We start from the raw sequence: 27,658 nt of genomic DNA on the forward strand, positions 1-27,658 counted from the left end.
TCTACAAAAAAGAACTCAAAAGCCAGCAGATGACCCATAAAGGCTAGAAATGTTAACATTGGCCTACAGATAGCCTATGACCAAATCCTTAATACAAGTTTTATAATAAAGTACTGTAAATACTGAATAAAAGAAAAAGAAAAAATTCAGACTTTTCTCAGGTACAAAGAGAGGGCCAAAATTTTTTATGAGAATTTTCCAGATTGTGGGTGGTACTGCACCCCAACCACTCTCAATGTGAAAGGGATACCTGTACATATAGAACTAGGACCCCAGGCCAGCTTTAATAAATCAATACGAATCACTTGGAATTAGCACATTAATTGGAATGCAAATAAATATGAAAATTACTTGGAAACATTTTAATTTCTTCATCAAGCCAAACATTTCCTCTTATTCTCTTTCCCTGTACTATTAATTTGTTTAGTGATTTTTTTCTTCAAGGATACAAAAGTAAGCTTCAGTTCAGTGTGTGCCCAAGTGATCTCGAGTTTTGAATTCATGTGATGCAATTTAATTTTATGTGTGTTGACAAATCCAGGGTCTGGTTACATGAAATAAGCCAAAAGGTACTCTCTGAATTGCTCTAATGAAGAGCTTTTTAGAGTTTGGGCTATCAAAGTGTATTCTTACATACATACCCAAAGAATTGATCCAGAAAGCCGATTTCCCAGCTGGAGACCACGGAGGTAGAGATTGGGGTGTGAGTGATGAGAAGGCGAGGTGATTGTAGGGTGAATGGAAGCACCCAGAGTTGAAATGGAGACACTAAGGCTGTGATCATGACCTTAGAATGGTGTGTGGGGTTGTGCCATTCCTAAGCACTTTAGGAGGAAATCGACTGGGGGCAATCCACACTGCCTACCCCTTCCTGGGAGGTTGGGGGAAGAAACAGCTCAATGGCCTGAGCTCTGGGCTGAGTCCATCTGATTTCTGAGTCTTTCTTGTTGTCCAGGGCTTTGGGTTTGGGGCCAAAGTATGGGGAGGAGAGCTAACGCCCTTTCCCTTTTCATTTCTAGATACAACAACCCGCCTCTTGTTAGGAGCCATTGCAGTCCTGCTTTTTGCCATCCTTGTTGTGATGAGTATTCTAGGTGAGTGGGTTTTAATCAATCTTTTATCTACTAGAGCTTGGTTGGAAAGCACTGGCCCAATATCTAGTAAGTACTGATACCTATTATGTGCCCAATCGGAAAGCCCCAAGTGCAAAAATCAATCCAATTCTAGTATTCATAGGATTTAGAGCCAGAAGGGACAGTAGTGACCCTCTAGCTCAGGAGTTCTTATTCTGGAGTCCACAGGACTCCCCCAGGCCCCTGGTGAAAAGGCATTTGTGGAGAGATTTTGGGGGGCTCATAAACTTGGACAGGAAAAAATGACATCTTTATTTTCACCAACAGAAGTGTAACATTTCCTTTAATTATGAATATGGCCAATAACTATTATTCTTAGAAGGGCTTCATGGGCTTTACCAAGAAGCCAAAGGGGTCCATGAAACAGAGAAGGCTAAGAAGTCCTGCTCCAGCCTAACCCCCACATTTATGCAGAGGAAATTTTAGAGTTCCTGATCCATTTTCTATGGAATCTTAGCTAAATTCTTCAGCTGCTCCTATTCTCACCCTACTTAAATATCCCCCAAATTCTAACTTTTTTCTTCACAGTATCACCAACTCTGTATTTATATCTACAAAATATATATGTGTTCAGGTCACATTTTCCAAGGAGAGACCCATGAATTTATTAAGTTCCTACTATGTGCCTGATTTTATGCTAAGTATCTTATACATATCTCATTTGATCCTCACAACCAATTTACTTATTATGTCCATTTTGTAGTTGGATAAACAGGCCAACAGAGGTTAAATGACTTTTTCAGGGTCATGCAACTTTTATATGTCTTAGCCTGGATTTGAACTACAATTTTCTGGATTCTGAGTCTAGTGCTTTATCCTCTGCACCACTTAGCTACCTCAGAAAAAACAAAGTCCTTGAGGGTTCAAAAACATGGTAGAGAGACCAAGAGAGTCAGGAGTGTAACCCAGAAATGAATGAAGACATGGTTGGCCTGTTGTTATTGTTCAGTCATTTTCAATCATGTATTATTATCTGTGACCCTATTTGGGATTTTCTTGGTAATTTGCCATTTCCTTCTCCAGCTCATTTTATAGATGGATAAACTGAGGCCAACAGTGTTAAGCAACTTGTCCAAGGTCACATAGTAAGTGTCAAAGGCCAGATTTGAACTCAGGAAGATGAGTCTTCCTGACTCCAGGTCTGGCATTCTATCTGCTGTGTCACTTAGCTGCCCCACTGGTTGACCAGGACCTCCTCCTTAAAATGGAGGTTCTGGGAAGAAACAGTTTGAGAGAGAGGCCAAAAGGATGGGTGCTTTCAGTGTGAGAAGTGGTCCAGGAGTCGGGTCAACCAGTAGGAGAGCAAATATTTTTTCCTGGACAACTTATGATCTCAAGATTGTATCCCAATTGATACATTGCTTTGCCTTCAAGACTGTGACTTGACACTTCCCCACTGGACTGAAACTGTTCTGATTCTGCTCACTTCACTCTATATCAATTAATGCATGTCTTCTCAGGTTTTTCTGAATCTGTTCCTTTCATCATTTCTTTCCAGAGACCAAAGCTGTGAATGTCCCTCTTTCATTTTTTAGCCTGAACTTTAATTTTCTTGTTTCATTCATTTACATCATTTTACTGCCTGGTCAGGGTCTTTCAGCTCTTTCAAGATGAATCAAGCTTCTGATTATCTTTAGTCTTTCCTCCAAGGGTTTCCAAATGTCTAATTTCTCCGAAGAATCTGAAATTCTTTTCCTTTTTAAAATTTAGAATATTTTTCTATGGATCCATGATTCATGATTCCCCTTTTGTCCCCAACTGCTCTTCCCTCCCCCCTCCTGGAGCTGACAAGCAGTTCCACTGGGTTATACATGTATCATTGTTCAAAACCCATTTCCATGTTATTCATATTTGTAGTAGAGCGATCATTTAACATCAAAACCCCAATCATATTCCCCATTGGACCACATGATCAATCATATGTTTTTCTTCTGCTTTTCCACTCCCACAGTTCTTCCTCTGGATGTCTACAGCATTCTTTCTCATAAGTCCCTCCAAATTGTCCTGGATCATTGCATTGCTGCTAGTAGAGAAGTCCATTACATTCAATTGTACCACAGTGTATTCGTCTCTGTGTACAATGAAGAATATGAAATTTTTTATAAATTTCCTTTCCAACATCTTAAACTTCAGGTAAAGCTGTTCCATGTTGAATGTGCAGTTCTCTATAACTTTAAAAAGAGGTTCAGTTTTGAATGTGTTTGGCAGGCTCCCACAGTCCTACAGTATATTGAGATGACTTCTTTAGGGACAGGTTTAAATGCCTATATAATATGGGCACTTTGATTATCTTCCATTAAACTTCCTCCTATCTCAAGGGCCTTAAATCACACACGTGCACATGCATGTGAGCACACACACATGAATCCAAGTCATTATGTAGACAATTCACATTCTTTTTTAATTATTTACAGAGGAATTTTATAGAATTCGCTCACATATCTTGGGGAAATATTACTTTTGAGCCAACTGATAGAGCCATAACCAGATCTCTAGATGATAAATAGCTGTGCAATCTGCCAATAATTGATGGTTTTGTGTAGGTGAGAAATCTATTTTAATATTTCATTTGAATACCTCAGGCAACATACTGGTAGAGAACAGAAGAGGACCTGGAGAGATTTTTTTTGGGGGGGTGAAGGGGAGGAAAAGCGAGATGGTAAGGATGGAGAGGGTTCCAGAAATTGTAATGAGGGATGTTTGAAAGAAATGACTATATTTAGCTTAGAGAGCTGACTAGATTCACAGAATCTGGCGATTCTAGAATATGAGAGCTCAAAGAGACCTTAAAGATAACTTAGCCTGTTATCTTTATTTCAGAGGGACAGCTAGGAGGCTCAGTGGATATGGTGCTGGACCTGGAGTCTGGAAGACCTGAGTTCAAATCTGGCCTCAGACACATATTAGCTGTGTGACCCCTGAGAAAGTAATTTAATCCTGTTTGCCTTATGTTCCTCATCTGTAAAATGAGCTGGAGAAGGAAATGGCAAAACATTCCAGTATCTTTGCCAAGAAAACCCAAAATGAGGTCATGGACAATTGGACATAAATGAACAACAACTTCATTTCATACATGAAAGAAGTGAGGTCCAGAGAATTGAAGAGACTTGCCTAAGAGCCCATAGAGACTTCCTGGTCAAGCCAGGACCAGAACCTCTCTTTCCCTATGCCTTCTCCATTGGTTTTTCCTTACACCAATCGCCCATCCCCCTTGTAAAACCTTTTCCTTGGCGAAAACCAAACGGAGCAAGCTAACTTCTAAATGCTTGCCCTCCAATTCAAAATCCACTAGTTGGACAGATAGCTTTCTGTTTGCCCTTCTTGTAGTTTTGATCGGAGGGAAGGAATGATAAATTGTCTTCATACAGTAAGATGGTTACTTGGAAGAGTCATTTTGTGTTGCCCCAGATGGCAGAATTTGGAACAGTGGGTGGAAGTAAAAGGGAGTCATCTTCTGGCTCAATGTAAGAAGGGATTTAAAAAACAATTACAGCTGTCCAAGAATACCGAGAATGAGGAGGCTGTAGGAAGTGGTAGAAACATTCCCAGGTCCTGGAAGCATTTGGACAGAAGCTTGATCACCCCCCATCTGGGAGGGTACTTCATGGGACAGGAGGTTACAATGAAGGACACACCCAAGTAGCAAGGTATGAAGGGCACTAGAGCACTGGACCGGGAGCGGGAGACAAGAGCATCTGAATTTCAATCCTACTTGAGTCTCTGGCTGTGTGACTTTGGGCAAAGGACTAAACTTCCATCTGCTTCAGTTTCCGCATTTTTAAATAAGGGATTATAATATCCCCAACTTCACAGGGTTGTTGTGAGAATAAAAATGAGCTAATTTTTTAAAAGTGCTTTGCAAATGTCAAAAACACTATATAAATGCTTGATACCCTCACTATCACTACCACCACCACCACCACCATCATCTTAAATGACCTGTAAGAAGCTTTCCAATTTGGGGGCAAGTAGGTGGCCCAGTGGGTTGACAGTCAGGCATAGAGAAGGGAGATCCTGGGTTCAAATTTGACTTCAGATACTTCGTAGCTATATGACCCTGGACAAGTCACTTAACCCCCATCACCTAGTCCTTACTACTCTTCTGCCTTGAACCAATATACAATTTTGGAAGATGGAGGGTAAGGTTTTTTTTTTTTAAAGAACCTTCCTAATTCCAAGAAACTGATGCTTAAATGGGTTGTTCAGATTCGAGGGAATCAGATTTTTGTTGGAGTCCAAGTTTCTGGTCCTTCAACTCTTGAGAAGCCTGTAGAATGCTAATCTGTCATAGCCTACTTGCTCTTTTCAAAATCCAAAGGAGGAACCCAGAACCAATTTAGGTTGGGGGGACTTTTCTGTGCCCTCCCCAAAACCCAGGCAAGACTCATAGTGGTTCTCTTTTCTTTCCTGTAGCTTCCAAGGGCTGTATCAAGTGCGATGCTCCATGCCCAGAAGATTGGCTACTCTATGGAAGGAAATGCTATTTTTTTTCTGAAGAACCAAGAGACTGGAACACAGGGCGCCAGTACTGTCACACCCACGAGGCATCTCTAACTGTGATTCAGAGCCAGAAGGAGTTGGTGAGTATGACCCACTTGGACAGGACACTTGGCCCAATTGCGAAATCCAGAAACTCTCCAGGGTATGAGCTCAGTGACCAAGTACTTGTTATTGAAATGTTTCTGGGTAGAAAAGTTCATAAAACACACTTAGGCCTGCTGAAGTCAATAGAAATCTTTTCTGTATGTGGTCACTCGGAGAAGAACAGGGAGAAAGAAAACTCAGGAACCAGCCTTCTGTTGATGCTTTTTGCTGCCAAAGCTGATTGTTTGTTTAGTGGTATTAACACAGGAAAGAATTTGATAATGTAGGCTTCTGGGTTTGAAGTGAAAGACCTGTGACTTTTAGACATATAGGTGAAAGGCACAAAGAAAACAAAACAGCAACAATAATAACTCCACCAAGCTTTCTGGGAACAAGGCTTTTATCTTCTTGTTCTCTTTTTGGCACAGTGCTGGGAACACAGTAGGTGCTTAATACAAGCACATATATTTGCACTTTATAGACTAGAAGACTGAGGATTTAAAAATTGCTCCCCATAACATTTCTCATTTGACACAAAATAGCAAATGTCCCTAAAATCCCTTTTTTTGGGGGGGAATCTTTGGTATCTATTATGTGACATTTTTTAAACATAGGGGAAGATGATCCAGACAGGGTATTTCTGGATGGAAGGGAAACTAGTCTGAGATTTAAAATTTGTCCCAGGGGGCAGCTAGGTGGCTCAGTGGATTAAGAACCAGGTGCAGAGATGGGCGATTCTGGGTTCAAATTTGACTTCAGATACCTCAGATACTTCCTAGCTGTGTGACCCTGGGCAAATTACTTAATTCCCATTGCTGAGCCCTTACCATTCTTCTGCTTTGGAACCAATACATGGTATTGATTCAAGATGGAATGTAAAGGTATGAAAAAATTTAAAAAATTGTCCCATCTAATCTGGCCAGTGCAAAATCCACTTTGACGCTTGCATCTCAGAATCTTCGCTTCACTGGGGAAAGGAACTGATAGGCCTTCCATCTCAACTCAAAGATTAAGGTTTGTTCTGAGACACATGGATGTATCAGAAGGAAATATCTGATCTCAAGGTTCTGCCTGTTTTCTTGATACAGGAATTTATGTTCAAATTCACCAGGAAGGAACCCTGGATTGGCCTGAGGAGAGTAGGAGATGAATTCCACTGGGTCAATGGAGATCCATTTCACCCAGAAGAGTAAGCTGATGTTTGATCTTCTGATTGTTGATAATGGGTTGGGGGATAGCTGCTTTCCTTATAATCATCTGTCAATAACCAGAATGCTCCATTCCTGGGGAAAGGAAACTTTGATTTTGGAGGCAAGGGATATGGGGGGGGGGTAAGAATGCAAGGCATAGGGTAGTAGGTGGGGACATTGGACTTGGAAATAGGAAGTGGGAAGGGAAGGAAAAGGACAAATATTTATTAAGTGCCTGCTATGTGCCAGGCACCATGTCAAGCACTTTACAAATAATACCTCATTTTATTTGATGCCTACAACAAAACAGTGAGGTGGGTAGCATTATTATCCCAAATTATAGTTGAGGAAACTGAGGCTAACAGAAGTTAAACGACTTGCCCAGGGTCACATAGTTAGAAAGTATCTCAAGCTGGATTTGAACTCAGATCTTCTTGACTCTGAGCTGAGCATTCTATCCACTGTGCCATATTTACTAGTCATTGATTTACCTGCATGGTACCTCAGTTTCTTCATCTGTAACATGAAGAATAAATTCTAAGGTCCCTTGCAACTCTAACTCTATGACCCTATGAATTATAGTTAGGAAGTCATCTGTGACAATTTTAACGTCAGATCACTTAACTACAAAAATAGAACCTGGGAGAGATTCAGGCATTTAAACCTTGTTATGGTAACAATTGCAGGGGTGCTGCCAAAGAGGAGGTGGAAGGATGATTAAAGGAGGGAGAGTATCTTGGGGTTCCATTAAGCTCTCTCCATTCATGCAGGGTTGCTTATCCTAGCCTCCGTGGCAGCAGAGTTTTCCAGCTGGGCCAGTGGGATCTTAATTCTGATCACTGATGAAAGTAGAGTCTTTTTTTCTTTCCACAAGAAAGAATCTTCTCCCTGGTTGACCTTCAGCTGAGCCACTCCTCTTCTTCAATTTCCTTTTTCTATCTCTCCCTTCCATTTTTCCTCTGGCCGTATCTGCTTCTTAATTTTGTCCTCCAACTGCTTTTCTCCTCTCTCTACTTCCTTCTCTTTTTTGCCAATGTGCTAGTTTTGAGAGACAAGACCACAGTCTCTCAAATAGGAGGGTTCTTCTAACTAGGTGGAGAGGTTAGGTGAATAAGAGATGAGAGACAACTGAGTGCTCAGACTTGTGCTTAGGCGTCACTCAATGTTCTGCCATTGCACAGGGTTTGGTTTATTTTATAGCTTCAGTGAGTACGTGCTTTTCTGGCACACAATCATTTTCCAACATACATGATCTTCTACAGATAATTGGATATGTCACACATTAACAAATCACTTAATCAACATTCTGTGATCATTTACTATGTTGCTACAACAGAAAGGTCTGTGATGGAGATAAATGACATGGATAGAATCTGAAGGTTAGTTCCTCCTGACCTGTGGGATGACCAGCTAGGAGAATCATTGTTGCTTTTGATCAGCTTTCACAATCAATCACAATTACTTAGGAGATGGGTAATAAAACATTTTGCAGCTAGGTATGGGGTTAGAGGGTAATTTAAAGCAGACTGAAATCAGGAATCTTCTCAATTTCCAAGTTACATTTTTCTTGTGTTTCATTAAGGCATCTTGACAATGTTGCCTGGTTATTGTAAACATAATGAACCAGCGAAGTGTGCCAGTAACTTGTGTTTCAGAGGAGTGATTGATTGTGGTGCTTGTGTGTTTGGCTAACAATGGGTGTAGGACCTCTGAGTGTACCTCTGCTAAGAGGAAAAAGGAAGGGGTAAATGGGTGATGATCTTTAGGTTTTAATTCTGTGAATGTAATCTTTTTAGGGTAATAATCTGGGGGGGGGGATTAAAGCGGGATATATGTGTGTTAACCCTGTAAGTATTTGCTCTTATATTATTTCTCCTGTACTGGGAAAAGAACAATTCCATTACTAAGGGAAGTTAGAGGGAGAAGTCACACAGAGGGGGTTCAGTGGATGCCTCATCTTTTCTGAAGGCTGCTCTGTAGCCTTCATTATCCCAAACTGCAACTCTGTCAGACAGCAGGGGTATGATGGCTCTCCACATGTTAGAGTAAAAGGAGGGGCTAACTTTAGGAGGTAGACAACTGGGGGACAAGTCTTGCTTCTGCCACTTGCTACCTGGATGATTTGGGGCAAGTCAATTAGCCACTTACTTATAAAATGAGGGACTGTTTGGAACAGATGATCTCTAATCTCTAACTCTAAGATTGTGTTTCTCTGGCACCTATTCAATAAATCAACCAAACAATAAACAGTTTGATGAAATTACTATGTTCTAGCAGGGCAGTGAAGTGACACAATGGACAGAGCACTGGGCTTGGAATCAGGGGGATTCATCTTCATGAGTTCAAATCTGTGATCAGACAGTTTCTAGCTATGTGACCTTGGGCAAGTCACTTAACTATTTTTGCCTCAATTCACCATCTATAAAATGAGCTGGAGAAGGAAATATCAAAACACTCCATTCTCTGCCAAGAAAATCCCAAATGGGGTCATGAAGAGTCATATACAACTGGAAAACAACTAAACAATAATAAAACTATGTTCTAGGCATTGTTATCCAGTTCTGTTCTCAGAACTTCTTCTCAAGAGTTCTCTTTCCATTATACCATGCTGTCCTTCTTAGAAACAAAACCAAATTATTATCTTTCAAGGATATAAATTGAGGTAAGTAGGTAGGGGAGGTCGAGGGGATAGAGTGCCAGGCCTGGAGTCAGGAAGATCTGAGTTCAAATGCCAGAAATATTTACCAGCTGTGTGATCCTGGTCACTTAATCAGCATCTCAGTTTCTCTATCTGTAAAATGGGGATAATAAGAGCACCTATCTTCTAGCGTTGCTAGGATGAAAGGAGTGATTATAAAGTGTTTATCCCAGTGTTTGGCACATAGAGGGCTTTAAATAAATGCTTGTTTCCCTCCATTTAATGAAAGATTAAACACCCACATGGTGAAATAGTTTGATTAAATATTTCTTGACTGTCCACTATGGGAAAAGCATGATGGTAGGCTGGAGATACAAAGATAAAAGATGAAAAAAAAAACGGTCACCTCGAGGAGTTTATATTCTTCTGGGAGGGAACAACCTGTGGATACGATCCATGTGAACAGATAAGTAAATACACAATAATATGAGGAGGGATAGTGTATTAGCAACCAGGGGGACTTTGTACCACGAAAGGTACTATACTTTTGTACTTGGTCAGGAGAAAAGAGATGGAATTTTTTACCCCTCAACAGTGGTATGATGGGACTGTGATCTCCTCTATGCATTTCCTGTCTCCTGAAACAAATGCCTTCCCATTCCATGGGATTCTTGTCTGTGCCTTATAAACCCTCCACAGAGGAGCCACCAAATATGCTACAGGCCTTTCTGTGAGGTATTGAGTTGATAAAAAGCCTCCAGAAGGATTTAGGTAAATTCTTGGACATAACAACTTGTCAAGGGAAGTCAAAGTTGCTTTGGGTCCATTCCTATCCCATGAAAGCAACATCATATCCAGAAATAATGCATTTGTCAATCCTCAGTGAATTCTCAAAATTGTGCCTCAGAGTGTTACTGTCCATGAGAGGCTTTGAGCTTTCACTCTAACAATTGGATTTAATGACCAGTCATCATTTATGTTGAGTCTCCTATGTCTAGATGCTGTGCCTTATAAGTACTGGAGATACAAATACAAATAAAGACATTAGATAGGGATGGATCTAGGACCATGAACATCAAATCAACAAGTGTTCCTGGATGGGGTATATCAATCTACCTCCCTTTGGTCCATTCAACACTGAGACCAAAATTACCCTCTGTGACCACTACTCTTTTTTGTGTGGTTTCCTCCATTAGGATATTAGCTCCTAGAGGGCAAAGACTCTTTATAGTTTTTATATTGGTATCCCCAGCATTTAGCACAGTGGTTGGCACAAAGTAAGTGTTTTAATACATACTTTTTCCATTCATTCATTCATTCATTTATTCACTCATGCACACATTCATTTATTCATGATCAAATAAATATGATCCATGGAGAATGGAAACTTTTAGCATTATGAATATATACATTTATAAAAAGTAATGTTTAAAAGAGAGGCAGGAAGTTCTATGGATAGAAGATCAGCCTGGTACTCAAGATTACCTGGATTCAAGTCTTATTTTTGACCCTATGACTGGAAAAAAGTCATTGACTTAGTCTTCTCTCATCCAGGCAACTCTCTAAGACTTGTTGGTAGCAACCAAGTTGTCCATCTTCATAAGTGGAGGTAGTTTCTACACTGGGGATTCCCCATTGTAAGATAAAGGACTGGGCAAAGAAGTCTCTGAGCAAAGGCTGACTTTACTTGGTAGGCAAGGCAAACAAGTCAGAGATCTGCAGATTCCCCAGTTAAATATGAGACTCTGATCATTGGCACTGACAGATTTTTAAAGCAAAATGAGGAACTTACAGAGTGGGGTGGGGAGGACTTATAGGGGTCACTCTTGACATAAGTAACAGGAAATTATAAGTCATAGAAAGGTCAGAACATTTTGATCTGGACTTCTTTACAGGCCATTCTTGACATAGTATACCCCAACCCCCATTTCTTTTTTTAATTGAAAATTTCCAATTAATTAATTTAGAATATTTTTCCATGGTTACAAGATTCATGTTCTTTCCCTCCTCTCCTCCAGCCCCTCCTGTAGCCAACGAGCAATTCCACTGTGTTTTACATGTATTATTGATCAAGACCTATTTCCATATTATTAGTATTTGCATTAAAGTGATCATTTAGAGTCTACATCCCTTATCATATCCCCATCAATCCATGTGATCAAGCAATTGTTCTTCTTCTGTGTCTACTCCCACACTTATTTCTCTGAATGTGGATAGTGTTCTTTCTCATAAGTCCCTCTGAATAGTTCTAGATTGTTGCATTGCTGCTAGTAGAGAAGTCCATTACATTCAATTGTACCACAGTGTATCAGTCTCTGTATACAATGTTTTCCTGGTTCTGCTCCTTTCACTCTGCATCACTTCCTGGAGGTCGTTCCAGTCTCCATGAAATTCCTCCACTTTATTATTCCTTTTATTTTTAGCACAATAGTATTCCATCACCAACATATACCACAATTTGTTCAGCCATTCCCCAATTGAAGGGCATCCCCTCATTTTTCAATTTTTGGCCACCACAAAGAGCGCAGCTATGGATATTCTTGTACAAGTCTTTTTCCTTATTATCTCTTTGGGGTACAAACCCAGCAGTGCTATGGCTGCATCAAAAAGGCAGACAGTCTTTTAAAGCCCTTTGCCCAACCCCCATTTCTGAGACATCCTCAGCCTCCACAAGAGGTCTCTGAGACTTTTGGTCTCTGTTAACTTCTGGTCCCTGTAACTTCCTACATGAATTGGTTTGATATGACCACATTATAAAATGATTTCACACACTTAGAATTAATGTAGTTATTTATGTTTAATATGGTAACACACACTTAAAATGACTATAACAATACACATATTTGAAATTATAACACAGGTATTGCCCTGGCACTACATTCTTTTTACAAAATTTTATTTTTATTGTCATGCAAAACACACTTTCATATTGGTCACTGTTGTAAGAGCACACTCATACATAACCAAAACCCCAAAAGAAAACCATAAATACACTGATGTGAAAGATGGCCCAACAGTTCTTTCTCTGGAGCTGGATAGCTTTCCCCATCATAAATCTTTCAGGATTGTCCCAAATCATTGCTTTGCCGAAAGTAGCCAAGTTTTCACAGATCATCATCGGTCAATATTGCTGTCAATGTGTACAATGTTCTTCTGGTTCTGCTTATTTTGCTCTACCTCAGTTCATGCAGATTTTCCAGCTTTTTCTGAAATGATCTTGCTTTTCATTTCTTATAGTACAATAGTTCTTATTCACCAAAATGTACCAGTTTGTTCTGCCATTCCCCAACTGATGGGCATCTCCCCACCTTGATTTCTAATTCTTTGCCACCACAGAAAGAACTGCTATAAATATTTTTGCACAAGTAGGTTCTTTCCCCTTCTTAATGGTCTCTTTGGGATACAGACCCAGTGGGGATATTATTGGACCAAAGGTGTGCACAGTTTTATAGCCCTTTGGACATATGGGACTATGTTCTCAATCTGGTTACATACAGACTCTCGCCTGGGACTATATTCTTACTACAAATCACACAGTCACAAGGTATACAAATGAGGGGCTATTTAATTAAATTTCCTTCTTACATTTCCCCTCTTTGGTCCTCCCCAGATGATTCTGGAAGGGGACTGAGACAATCTAAATGCAGAGAAGGCACTCCTTGGTGGGTGATGCATGGACCACTGAGGCGCACAGCTGATAATTGAAGGGGGAGAAGAGGAAAGGAAAGAGAAAGATATGAAACAGTCAGAGGCCATTGGAGATGCTGGCAGAGAAATATCAGGGACCACTGGTAACAGATGTTGCTGGTTTCACAGTTGCTGATCTAATGCAGTAGCATTGCTCTCTTCTTGAGGATGGGCCACAGGAAAGAATGTCCCTGGCAGTAGCTGCAGGCAGAAAGTTGTCCTTTGAAGACTGGCTGTCTGGGTGATTGAATGCTGGTGCTGATAGTCCAGAGTTTCGGGAGTGGCCTAGAAAGGAAACTCTGCAATAATATATTCCCATTTCTTGGGCATGCCTAGATGTTTCTGCGATATCTAACCAAGTCACAGCTGCTGGAAGAGTTGTGATGGTCAGCAGAGTCCATGTCAGGCATTTTTCTTAGTACAGTTCCAGGATTCCAGTTTAGTCGCTTGGGAGTTGGAGAAGGTGGTGCAGAGGAAAATAAAGCTACACACATGATAAACTGAGGAGTCTATTCTGTAATTGCTAGGGAATAGGATCAGTTTCTCTGGTGTGAGTTGATCAGTTGATGACAGTGAGGGCCTTGGACTTGCCTGGTGGATGGGAAATTTTTCCCGCATTCCTTGTCTGGAGAAACTGCCTGAGAGGTGTCTTTTTCCTTCCCATTTTTGCAGTTTGAGATCTGTTGAAAATTCTTAACCTTTCCCAGCCAGCCCCCTGCCCACGTCCCCCCACTCTCACAGCCAGCATAAAAAGAGAGACAGAGACTACTTATCTGGGTACCGACATATATGAAAATCAGATTGGGAATGGAGCAATATTAAAGAACGTTTTTAAAAGTAAATCTTGAAACCCTGTGGGGAAAAGAGACTCCAAGGATCTGAAACTGTAGGATTTGATCTTCACATATAAAAAAATCAAGTCAGAAAACGTATAACAAAGAGCTTTATGGGGAGGCAGGTTCTTGGAGAAAAGATGCTTCAAAGTACACCATTTGTGAAAGAAAAAACTGGTAGACTTATTGATTGAGTTTGCTCTACTCAATATATAGAAAGAAGGAGCTACAAATGATTTCCTTGCTTAATCTCAAGCAGCGGGTTCAGAGAGGCAAAGGAATGACCAAGTGGTTCAGGCTGACTCAAAATTGACTTAACTGGGTCAGGATGGAGTTCTACTAGATATTCCCTAAAGTCACTTCCCCAGCCGTTATTCATGGAATAGCGAGAGCTCTCTGCATTGTGCTGATGCCCTAATTGGTGATCCAATAGCCTCCTAACAACCATGCCCGATAGGAAGAATCTCAGAAATATGTTACAATAAAATTCTCAATATTGTCTCTCAAATAGCAAAGTCTTGGAACGGTTTCAAACATCAGTTTTGGGAGGCCCACCTAATAGGATTTTTAACATCTACACAAAATAGCAACGTAGCTGGCAGAGATCACAATCACTCACCAAACCTCATCTTTTAGGCATGAAAAAAGGAAGTAGTGGAGGTTCCTCTGTAAGGGAGACAGGAACCTCAGGTTTCCACACAGTGGAGTTTGCATGTAGCAAATGGGCAGATGAAAAAGCAAAGTAAAAGCAATCTTTAATCAGTTAATCAGATGGAAAGAAATGACAAACCTAAACAAAGAAAATAACATACCAGGGTGAAAGACATTCTAGTTTGTTTAAGAATCTAGGAATCCTGAAAGGAAGGGCTGGAAGGAGTACATAGTTCAGACATCTGAAGAAGTTTCAAGGAGATTCTTAGAAAAAGGGTAAGGAAACAATTAGTAATCTTTTATTTTATTTTTTTAAGAATGTAAAATCTTCTTTATTGTGGATGATTGGATGGTTTCCATAAAGGATCCCCAAAATTCAAAACAAAATTAATTGAAATGATATGATCTCTCATTTTAAAGCAGAGTAACTTATAGAGTGGCAAGATAACCAATGTTGTGTTTTTGAACTTCAAGGCTTGACTGTTCCACGAGGTTTTCCCATTCATGGTACATGTTCTACCATACGAAGAAATTGTTTTAATTTTGCATTAAATCTCTTGGTGTGATCAGATTCATGGAGAGTTTTCTTTTTTAGAGTGCTAAAGTGTGTTTGAAATAAAAGAGCAACAGGAGCATGATGGGGCTATGGCCAGGCTTATAACAATTGTTTAGGTGAATTTCTAATATGGCAGTATACAATAAAATTCAGAAGTCCCTCAAGTCCAAATATAATGAACAGCAAAACTTCTAAATTATATCAGGCAATGAAATAAAAGAGAACTTAGATCGGAGTTTGAATATGGTGACAGGTTTAAAAATCTTCAGAATGGAACTTCACAGACAATAGTAAGTATACAATTATTATTTGCTCAATTAAAAGATAACAAGGGGATCCTGAGGTGTGTTCAGAGCAAAGTTCCCATTAAAAGATTTAGTTTCTGGACAGTACCTTGAAACAGGAGAGTGATTTCAATTTTGTAGCATTTTTTTTTTGAAATTTAATCCTGACAAGATTTTAACAAGGGGTCATTTTGGGCATCACTCTGAAACTTCTCTCAATTAATTCACATTTTCTAAGATTCATACCATCAAGGATGTTTAACAATATAAAACTCCTTTAAGTATTATAGTTAATGCTATGTTGGTAGATTTTGCATTTCAGTTAAACTTTCATCACTAACTTATCATGATTTGCTTGATTTACCAAAATCTAAGATCATTAAAAAACATGAAATCATTGAAACATATAACTGATAGCAGCATATCAGAGAACAGAATTTGTCTATTGTCAACCAGATGGATTTGAAGGTTATTATTGGAATAAACACTTTTACCAGATTTCCCAGGATCCCAGTAGTATCTGTAACCCTTCAAAGTCTGATGAAGAGACATTTTGCAAGTACTATATTATGATTTCCATATTCAGAACCTGAACGTGTTCTAAGTTTCAATTCCAAACATTAACAGCACAATTCACAATTTGCACATATATTCACTCTCTGAGTTTTAACCTTTGTCATACCAGGCTAAACAGGAAGTCTGTCCTGCCCCTATACCCTGGGTAGGTGATCAGGTGGAATAGAGCTAAGTCTACTCCCCATTTTTCTTTTTGGCAAATTTATAGCCTGTGTAAATAATCTAAGAGTTTCTTTTGCATATATAAATAGAACAGGGAGATAAAAAACTTAGTTTCTGCAGATTACAGGTGTTTGTGACTGTGACTAGCAGGAATCTAGCTGACTGGATTATAATGTATACAACCAATGTAAAAGACTCCTAGTAATCAAATAGGTAATTTTTTTTTTTAATAAACCCTTACCTTCCGTCTTGGAGTCAATACTGTGTATTGGCTCCAAGGCAGAAGAGTGGTAAGGCTAGGCAAAGGGGGTCAAGTGACTTGCCCAGGGTCACACAGCTGGAAAGTGTCTGAGGTCAGATTTGAACCCAGGACCTCCCGTCTCTAGACCTAACTCTCAATCCACTGAGCTACCGAGCTGCCCCCTCAAATAGGTAATTTTAAAGGTTTCCCTCTCTCTGGATTAATTTTATTTTATTTTTTCTAGGGTTACATGATTCGTATTCTCTCCCTTCTCTCTTCCCTCCCCCTTCCCAGAGTTGACAAGCAATCCCACTGGGTTATACATATATTATCACTCAATACCTATTTCCATATTATTCAATTTTGTAATAGAGTAATCTTTTAAAATCAAAATCCCAAATCATATGTCCATACAAACAAGTGATAAATCATATGTTTTCTTCTGGACTTTTGCTCCTACAGTTCTTTCTCTAGATGTGGATAGCAATGTTTCTCATAAGTCCCTCAGGATTGTCCTTGATCACTGAATTATTTTTAGTAGCAAAGTCAATTACATTTGATGGTCCCACAATGTTTCTGTTACTGTGTATAATGTTCTCCTGGTTCTGCTTATTTCATTCCACATCAGTTCATGTAGGTCTTTCCAATTCTTATAGAAATCAAACAGCTCATCATTCTTTATAGCACAATAATATTCCATCACCATCATATACCACAATTTGCTCAGCCATTCCCCAATTGAGGGACACCTTGATTTTCTAATTTCTTGCCACCACAAAAAGTGTAGCTATAAATATTCTTGTACAAACAGAATCTTTCTCATTTAAAAAAATCTCTTAGGGTTACAAACCTAGCAGTGGCATTGCTGGATCAAAGGGGACATGTACTCTTTTAAAGCCTTTGGACATAATTCCAAAATGTATAGACTTCTCTTAAAATAACACAATTCATAACACTTAAAAAACCCAAAACAGAACACTGACAAGAATGAAACAATCACTTATGAATGAATTTATTCCTTCGAGCTGAACAGGCGAGGCCCTGTCAAAGCAAAATTTACTCTGAGCTTTTTACTCAAAATAAATTTTAAAAAGATCCTGGGTTTTTTGTTGCTATCTCAAAGAGATGAAAGTAGACTTCCTCTAGGGAAAACTGTCTTCTGTTATTAGGGATATTTTAATACTTTGAATACTCATCCAAGTATTCTTCCTCAGAATGAGGGGAACTTCTAACCAAAACCCATTTAGTATTAGTACAAAATTTTTTCCTCAGAATGAGGGAGCTCTTGACCAAAACATTGAAATTTTCCATATATATATATATATATATATATATATATATATATATATATATATATATTTTATAACCCTTACCTTCCGTCTTGGAGTCAATACTGTGTATTGGCTCCAAGGCAGAAGAGTGGTAAGGGTAGGCAATGGGGGTCAAGTGACTTGCCCAGGGTCACACAGCTAGGAAGTGTCTGAGGCCAGATTTGAACCTAGGACCTCCCGTCTCTAGGCCTGGCTCTCAATCCACTGAGCTACCCAGCTGCCCCCCCATATATTTTAACAAAAAGAAAAACTAGCAATTTGTAAAACACAAATAGACCTAAAAACTGGATAAACATGAAACATACCACAGAACAGTAAAGAGTCCATGAAAGAAAAGTAGGACAGGATCCTCCTGAGGGCAGAGGCTTTTGCTAGTGCTCAGAGCTATTGGATACTTGATTGAAGGGATGTCTAGGCAACAGTTACAGCAGTGTCCCCCAAGTGGAACAGTCCCACGGAGAAGTTTCAGCTGGAAGTTCTGCTGCTGTCTGAAGTAGATCCTCAGTCCTATCTTGGGTGCCAACTGTAAGAAAAAATACTGGACAAAGAAGTCTCTGAGAAAAGACTGACTTTATTTGGTGGGCAAGGCAAACAAGTCAGAGATCTTCAGATTTCCCAGCTGAATCTGAGACTCTGATCATTGACACTGACAGATTTTTAAAGCAAAAAGAGGAATTTACAGAGTGGGGTGGGAAGGACTTATAGGGATCACTCTTGACATAAGTAACAGGAAATTATAGGTCATATAAAGGTCATAACACTTTTTATCTGGACTTCTTTACAGGTCATTCTTGACATGGTACATCTCAATCCCCATTTCTGAGACAAACCCAACCTCCTCCACAAGAGGTCTCTGAGACCCTATCTCTGAGACTTTTGGATGACTTTTTGGTCCCTGTAACTTCCTATATAAATTGGTTTGATATAAGTACCTTGTAAAATGCATTTACACACTTAGGACAAACATATGTACTTATGATTAACATGGTGACACATGCCCCTAAAATTACTATAACAATACACATATTTGAAATAATAACTCAGGTATTGCCCTGGGACTACATTCTTAATCTTTTACATACCCAGACTCTTGCCTGGGACAATATTCTTGCTACAAATCACAGTCACAAGGTATCAAACTAAAGGAATTCTTAAGCTAATACAAATGAGGGGCTGCTTAATTAAATTTCCTTTTTACACCATATTGATAGAATTATGGATCTGAAACAGAAACATTAACAAAGTGTCTCTCCTATATATTTCTCCCCCTTTTCCACCATATGGGGGCCTGGGCAGCTGCTCAGCCTTTGGAAATGCTGAGTTCAATGTCCTACCTGAGATACTTACTAGCTGTGTGACCCTGGACAAGTAATTTAATTGCTACCTGCCTCAGTTTCCTCAACTATAAAATGGGAAAAATAATGGTACCTACCTTACAAAGGTTGTTATAAGTATCAAATAATATTATTTGTAAAATGCTTAGCATATAGGAGGCACTTAATAAATGTTTGTTCCCTTCATTTTCCTTCCCTACCCTATCCTAACCATCTTTATTCTAATTCTGGATGGAAACTATGTTTTCTACAAAACAAGTGTCCCCATCAGAGATAAAATACCATCCTGAAAAGACCAAAGGGCTGACCTAGTACATGATAGATAAATAGATAGATAGACATATAGATAGAGCATTTATTAATAGCATGGTGCTAAGCATCAACAGTGGCATTTCTGATGTTTATATGTTCAGAATAAACTGAGTTCTTTCTCTCCTACCAACAGGTTCTCTGTCTCAGGACATGGGGAATGTGTCTTCGTGGACCCCACAAGACTTGTCACGTCAGATTGCCTAATGACCAGGCCCTGGGTATGCAGTAAGATGGCATACACGTGAGGCAGGGGCATGGCAGTGTGGGAAGCAGGCCAGCACGTGCCTCTCCCTGTGCCTTGGCCCAGTGATGAGAGGCCCCAGCTCTTACCCCAACACTCACTATGGAGCCACAGATCCTGGAAGTTTTTTCTGCCAGCCATACAGCTGTGAGACAATAGTATATTATCCCCAGGTGTCAGTCCTGGTCTCCTGATTCCCTCCTCTGCACATATCCTATTAACTTGCTGTGCCATCCTAGACAGGATCTGAAACCTGGCTATGCCTCTGCCCTCTCCTTTGACTAAGTAGCACACAACCATTGCTTCCCTCAAGGCCACTTATGGGCACTATGTATGACTGTTGCCTGTAGTGAGGGATAACAAAGCAAATGTTTACCATCAATATCAATATGCCCTCCACATAAGCAGTTCCTACAGTTATTATAGCCCCCTGAAACCAGGTAGCTCCCCTCCACTGAGATCTCCTTATTTTACATTAATCCAAGGAGCCCTTCCTGACATTTGGAGGCACTGAATTTTACCTTATTCCACTGGTTTTTAACTTATTTTTTGTGAACAAAAGTATTTATATTTTTCTTTGAAAATATTTAATTTCCTTGACTCCCTCCCCTTCACCTGTTATAAACACTGAGATCCCTTCAGGTGTCCCTTTTCTCCCCACCTCCCTTGCTTTTTGTATTTTTTGGTTGCAGTCAGGAGCCCTTGGTCTCCCAGGCTGCCCTTCCCAAGGTAGGCTGCAAGACTTTCCTCAAAAGGATTCAGCTTCTACTGAGTGAGCTGCAATTGTCCAGTGATACTTTCCTAACACCTGCTTTGCAGCATTTTTATTGCACACATAGTAGTACTGGTGCTTATAGAAAAAAATAAACCACAGCAACAATGCAATGACTGTCATAGGCTATTCACAATGTGGACACACCCACCTCACCCAAGAACCACAATCCACCTTTCCATCCTAACCATTCTTGTTCTCATCATCATGAAAAGGAGGGTGGGTTCAGGGAATTGTTTCTCTCTGTCATATAGGAAAAGCCCCAAGTGGTGCAGGGGAGGTCTGGGTGCCCACCCCTTTGCCTTGCTTTCCATTCTGCTTCCTTAGTGCTTCTCTGTTAGGACCCCTGATTGTATCCATGAATGATGTTCTGATTTTAAATGGAATAAAGACCTCCCTCCATTACTTCTCCTTGAAAAAACATTTGTGTTTATCTTGCATTTCTGCTTTAGATTGGTGGGTACTCAGATTCTCTCTAACTGCTCCTTATTAAACCCCTTACCTTTTGTCTTAGAATCAATATATTAATTCCAAGGCAGAAGAATGGTGGGCTGGGCAATGGTATTTAAGTGTCTTGCCCAGGGTCACACAGCTAGAAATGTCTCCCATTTCTAGGCATGGCTCTCAGTCCACTGAACCACCTTGTCATGCCCTAATCCTTGCCAGTTTCCTATTGACAGGTGTAACACTCTGTTATAACACTGAAATTGTTTTAAGCCTGATGGAAACACAATGGTTCCCTCCTCTATGGCTTTAAGGAGTTTATTTTAGATAAAATATTTAGGGTAAAATGACAGTTACCATGAGCCCTCAAGAAGATTCCTAACATTTAGACAGAGGGATAGCTCTCCATCTTAATTTATAATTCTATCTATCACTAGTTAGCTCCTGGCCTTTTTGTAGTCGAGGAAAATTCAGGTTGCTAGAAATGGTTGACTGACAAAGAACAGGTTTTATGACAGTGTTTGTGGATAGACAGGTCTTGGATAGGGAAACTGGGGTTAAGACAGACCATTTTATTGGAATTTCTCTGAGTCTTTTAGTAGGTAGAAAGATCTGGTAATTCTATTTCTGGTAGCACATTCAGGCTGAATCTTTTTGCTCTGAGATAATGCTAGGACTAATGACTCTCCCCAGTATTTCCATTCTCTTCCACGCTCAGTCTTCTGTTTTCCTTCCCTTTTTGCTGGTTTCCCCTATGTTGCTAGTTCTTTCTTTCCATCTCAGTTCTGTATTACCCCACTCCTTCCTCTCCACATCCATCCCCTCTCAATCTCTTTCTGGTTCTGAGATATGCCACCTTTTTATACAGTTTCCTCCAGACATGACCCAACATCTCATGCAATGGTTTTGATTGATTCAAGTTGGTTGACAAGCTTTGTTTGTACTCAGCTCTCACTGTTTTAGTGGCCAGTGCAAGTTTTACCCACTAAAAGCAATCTTTTATGTGAACTGGGATAATCAATGGAGCCTTCTGGAAGTCCCAAGCAGCCTAAGGGGAGAAATGTGTACTGTAGGCATTAGGTAGGATATTCACTTGGGAAATCAGAACTTGTGTCCCAAATTAACACTTACCACCACTCACTTGGGTGATCTGGGGAAATTTTCCTCCATTATAGGATCATAGTGTAATGATGGGGAGTAGGACAAAAGAACCATTGGGGGAAAATGGAAGTTGAGAGCTCTACAGTGCATGAGGCAGGAATGGCAGTTGGGAACTGAAGAAGGACTTCTGGGAAATTCTCCTGAGGAGGGGGTCTTGAGTACTGAGACACAGAAGGGAGTGGAAGGAGGAGCTGTTGTTCTGGGCCATTTTAAGACACCTTTTGTAAATTTCTGTCACTGACAGAAATTCTAATATTGAGGGTTCCTGTTAAAACATTGTTGGTTCCTGTCAAGAAACCCAATTTCTTCAAAGACTTTCATTCCATGAACTGTTGAGATATTGGACTCAAATTGGTGAGCAGTGTTCTCTTCCCTTTTTCTACCTCTCCCCTGCCTATGAGAAAGCCTTTTACTTCAGATTTTACTTTTACTTTTACTTTAGATTATTTAGAAAGAGATTTAGGATGAACCACAACACTCTAACCTCTATCCTTTTCCCCAATCAACAATTAAATCAAATAAGCAGTCAGATAGTGAATTCAATTTCATTTATTTACACCTAGAGAGTAAGATCATTGACAGACTCCATCTTGTTGCCAGTTTCCAAGAAGATAGGAGGGGGAGTCTTATGAGTGCCCCAAAGCAGCACATATCTGGATTGAGGTCTCACATTCCTCTCCTTGTAGAGAAGACTTCCTGGCCACCCTTTTTTGGCCATCACAGTCATCAAGGGGCAAGCTTTCACTGAGAGGAGATCTCCATTTTGTCTCCCTCAAATAATTCAGGGACTCTGGGAGGGAGTAGTAGGGGAAACCATTTTCATCAACCCTTTCCTCACTGCCTTCAACCCTCATTTCTCCATCTAAGGAGTTTGAGCCCCCACCCCACCCCAAATTACAATAGAATTTAGGGCCAGCAGGAACCTAAGAGAGAGAGCAAGTCAAGACCTTCATTTTATAGATCAGTAAACTAAGGCTCAGAGGGACCATTGCTTTGTTCCTCCCTACCACAGCCACCCCCAAAACAATGACAAGAGCTAGTAATTCTGACTTCTCAAGTTCACACAAAGAGTAGGTGAAATCAAGGATCCAAGGCAGACTCCATGGCTTATGTCTCTATATAGCCCATAGCTCATTTTCAGAGAAGTGTCCAGATATAAACTGGGCCCTCTGATCTCTCTGTCAGTACATTTATGTGTCAAAGTTAAGCTGGAAAAGCTCTATTATATTGGTAATACTTGTAAAAAGAATTTTAGGTTTTTTTTTTAACAAAAAGTTTGCTATTTTGTAAGTAGGTAGACTTTTTTTTTTCTTTTTAAAAATTGGGAAGTCTGGGGTAGCATTGTGTATGAATGAGTGATGTGGTTAAGTGAATTCAGTGTTCTCAATTAAGTAAGATTCACATAGATTACAAATGTAATGGTGCCCAGGATCACAAATAGGATATGAGATTTAGAGTGGAAAGGGGAATTTGGTCACCTAGTTTACCCCCTCATTTTACAAATGAAGAAACTGAAGCCCAGGGAGGTTAAATAACTTATCCAAAGTTTCATAAGTAGTATGTGGTAGAAGCAAGACTTTTTCTCATGTCCTCTGACCATGAATCTCACAATGTCTCAAACATTGGGACAAGGGACCCCAAATCACTCACAGTAATGCTCCAGAACTCCTATTCACTAAATCTCCTTCTTTTTAGACCAGGCAAGATTCATCACACAATCTCAAATTATAGTAGTGAGAGCGAGGGCATCTATTATAATAGGAAACATTGTGGTATCCAAAAAATACATCAAATAGTAATCTTTAAAGCTGATAACTCTAAACAAGTTTCCTTACTTCTTTCCAATCCCCCAAAGATGGATGTTTGCGAGTCCAGCATGGGCCTGACCCCAAATCCAAGCTAGGGAAGCTATAAACTGTGAGGATAACAACTCGTTCTTGATGTAAAAATAGGAGAAGCTATATCCTGATGTCTGGAGTTCTACTGCCATGCACATTCCTGATGACTGACTGGTCAGGAATCAGTTACTGCTACTTCCATCTCAGATGGGATGAGGTCACCCATGCTGGGCAGCAGAATCAAATCCTTAGGCTTGAAGAGATTCAGTACACGGATACTCTTACCTGGCCAGCCAATCTCCTTTTCCTCTACTTCTGCCTTACCAGGACCTTTCTTGAAAACTCAGTTTAAAAAAAAACCTTGTTCTACATTGCCTATAAATCCCTCCTTGGAGAGAAAGAATTGTTCCAGTCCCAAAGATTTATGGGACTAACATCTTTACTACAGAATTGGGAAGGTCACTAGATAGACATTGATGTAAAGGCAAGGGAATTTGGAACTGGATAATGTATCTTCCTCTCCCTCACTCCCATGATCAATTTATATGTTGGTGCAATGAGGAAGCATAGGCTAAACAAAGAAAGGTTCATTTCCCCTCAAATTTGATACTAACAACTGGGGAAGGGACCAAGGGTCATGGTCAGAGTAGGGAGTCATTAATTCACACCATTTTAATCTTACCTAGATTTTATTGGATTTTCTGAAAAACAAAACCATCTCCTTTCTAAATTTTCTCAAAGTTCAAACTCACATCCCCAGGTTTCCAAACAGGGGCATGGAAATGTCTCTTGCAGAGAAATAGCAGGGAATCTTCCTGTAACTCAGACCTATTCTCTCATCCGTTTCAGCCTGTCATTGCAAGGTAAAAAAAAAAATCCAAGGGTGGCAAAAATAAAGGGCCCTGCCTGAGGGTTTATCTATGTTTCATTCATTCTTTCCTGTCTGTCCAAAGTACCTCATCAAATTTCCAGGGAAGTTGAAATAACAAAAACAAAACTTTTTTTTTACAGTTCTCTTTTAATTGACTTAATTTAATTAACTTTTATTTGAAAAAAATTATTTAATTAATTGATTTAGAATATTTTTCCATGGTTACATGATTTATGTTCTTTCCCTTCCTTCCCCCCACTCCTCATAGCCAATGTGCAATTCCACTGGGTTTTACAAAGACCTATTTCCCTATTATTGATATTTTCACTAGGGTAATCGTTTATAGAGTCTACATCCTCAATCATATCCCATCAAACCATGTGATCAAGAAGTTGTTTTTCCTCTGTGTTTCTGCTCCCACAGTTCTTTCTCTGGATATGGATAGCAACAAAAATAAAACTTTTAAAAAAGAAGTTTGAAAAAATTTCAAAACATTCACAAACACAAACTAACCATTTCATTTCCATATCAATCAAATAGAAATGCTCCCAGGTAATTGGTTCGCACCTTAGTGATGAGCACAGTATCTAGCATATAATAGACAATTAATAAATTCTCTTTCCTTTTCCTTCCCATTTGCAAATTGGCTGGCTTCTATCAATGGGTTATATAATATTCAGGCCCAGATCAATATGTAGAAGCTTCTCCTTTCATACTTTGGCTCCCAGTGGCCACTAGAGGGCAGCTGGGGATTACTCCCCCCCCCCCCTCCACACACACACACACACACACACACTCCATCTTTGTTTTAACATAAAGAAACTGTAGCTCAGGGATTGGGAAAATTTCTTGTCCCAGGTCAAACTGCTGGTCGGTTGGTGGTAATGCTGGACAGCAGATTTCTTTGTTTCTTGTCCAAGATTGTTTCTCGTACTCTGATAATAAAAATTTAGACTCTGGAGACACCACCTTTTCCTCATGACTTATTCCCTCTCCCTCAATTGATTTGTTATGTATAAAAATGTGAAATTGAAGCATTGAATTTTCCATTTCCTCCTATTTCCCCATTTCCCAGGATTTTGCTGAGGCCAGTTCTAGCCAGCCCATAAGGGCTGATTGTTAAATTTTCAACATGAGCCATTTTCCTCCCCTTGTTGTTGTTCAGTCATGTCAGACTCTTCCTGACCCTGTTTGGGATTTTCTTGGCAAAGATACTAGAATGGTTTGCCACTTCTTTTCTAAGCTTATTTTATAGATGAAGAAACTAAGGCAGACAGGGTTAAGTGATTTGCCAGTGTCACTTCAGCCTTGTAAATGTATAAAGCCAGATTTTAACTCAGGAAGATGAGTTTTCCTGACTCTAGACCTGGCATTCTATTCATTAAAAAGCCTGGCTGCCCACTTATACCTTGGAAATTTGCAAACACTACACATCAAGGCTTATTTATTTTGTTGGTTGTCTAGACTTAAGAAATGGGGAAAATGTTAATAATGTAGTTTAAACTTAAAAGCCTGTCACTCCAGTACAATTCCTGCCCTCTGTGAAGATTAAAATGAACTCTCCCTTGATTGTGAAGATTAAAATTGTAACTTGTGCCTATTTTTAGATTTTAATCACCAAATGTGCAAATACCCTACTTAAAAGTTGAGTATAGAGATCTGCCCATTTTTAGATCTAATCACCAAAAGTGTAAACACCCCACTTAATCATTAAGTGGGAGGTCTGTGATCCATGTGTGCAATAGTGGGTGATGAATCAGAATTAAACTAACTGCCCCTGGGCAGTCCTAAAGCACAGCTTCAACTATGATTTGGTAGATGTAAAATTAGGGGAAGATACAGAAAGTGATGCAAAATAAATGTCTTTAAAAGGAGCTGCCACTTCCTATGAGGGAAAGTTCTTCATTCTTTGGAAGTGGAGACTGGAAACAATTCTTCATTCTTTGGAGTGGAGGCTGGACCCTAGACCCTGTTGCTGGTGAGGCTGTTCTAAAATCTCTTCCTTTGAACTGACACAGGGTGAGTGAAAATCTGACTCTCAACTGCTGGATTTTCTGAAAAAACTAACCTCAGGAGAGACTTACCTTATCCCCTCTCTGATTTTTCTTATTTCTCTCTTTCTACATTTTGTAAATAAATGGAAAATAAATCTCTTTGGAATACATTAAATTCCTGGTGACCACACTCTTAAATAATCCAATCCAACTCTTAAAATTAAACCCTTTTCCCCCTTACACATCCCATCCCTAAGAGGTGGTTGTCAACAATTTACAAGCCTTTCCCTGAAGAAACCATAGAAATTTGCAAGATGACTATGATTGTGGCCATGCAATCGTTTTTCTGTGTCTTGAGATCAAGACAGGATGGAAACCATGAGTGGCTTACTCTAACCACTAAGCAAATTAGCCATGACTCATAAACACCTGCCATTTTCAAATCACTTTCCTTTGGAGAGTCTATAAATGTCTGCTAGTTTTTTGTTTGCTTGTTTTATCTTTACAGATTTCTATTTGGATAAATATTTTATAATTCCTATGCAGAACCCTGTGAGTTAAGAGAGTCCAAGACGATTCTCTGCAGTTTATAGGCTGGAAGCCTGAATCCATACCATTTGTTAGGCCATTGGCCATTTGGCCAAAGCAGCACTGGATGTGATTGAAATGACTGAATCACAACAATAATGCTGGAGTCAAGGGACACTTAGCAGCTGTGCCAGTTGGGCAAACCCCTGAACATCTTGTGGCTCGTTTACTCATCTGAAAAATGGAGATAACAATTTCTGGTTGAGGGCCAACCTGGAATACATAGAAGAGAGAGGG

The 27,658-nt window shown here is 39.7% G+C and overlaps 1 protein-coding gene across 1 annotated transcript; it reads left to right on the top strand.

Moving 5' to 3' along the window:
- The first annotated feature begins 963 nt into the window (after positions 1–963).
- Positions 964–20,638, top strand: CLEC2L (C-type lectin domain family 2 member L). Its single transcript, XM_056799778.1, has 4 exons — positions 964–1,094; positions 5,547–5,713; positions 6,806–6,906; positions 19,646–20,638. Exons 1-4 carry the CDS (start codon positions 1,082–1,084, stop codon positions 19,755–19,757), a joined length of 393 nt encoding a protein of 130 aa, XP_056655756.1. The 5' UTR covers positions 964–1,081; the 3' UTR covers positions 19,758–20,638.
- The last annotated feature ends 7,020 nt before the right edge of the window (positions 20,639–27,658 follow it).

Source organism: Monodelphis domestica, chromosome 5, assembly GCF_027887165.1.
Source record: "Monodelphis domestica isolate mMonDom1 chromosome 5, mMonDom1.pri, whole genome shotgun sequence".
In the NCBI taxonomy this organism is placed as follows: Eukaryota; Metazoa; Chordata; class Mammalia; order Didelphimorphia; family Didelphidae; genus Monodelphis; species Monodelphis domestica.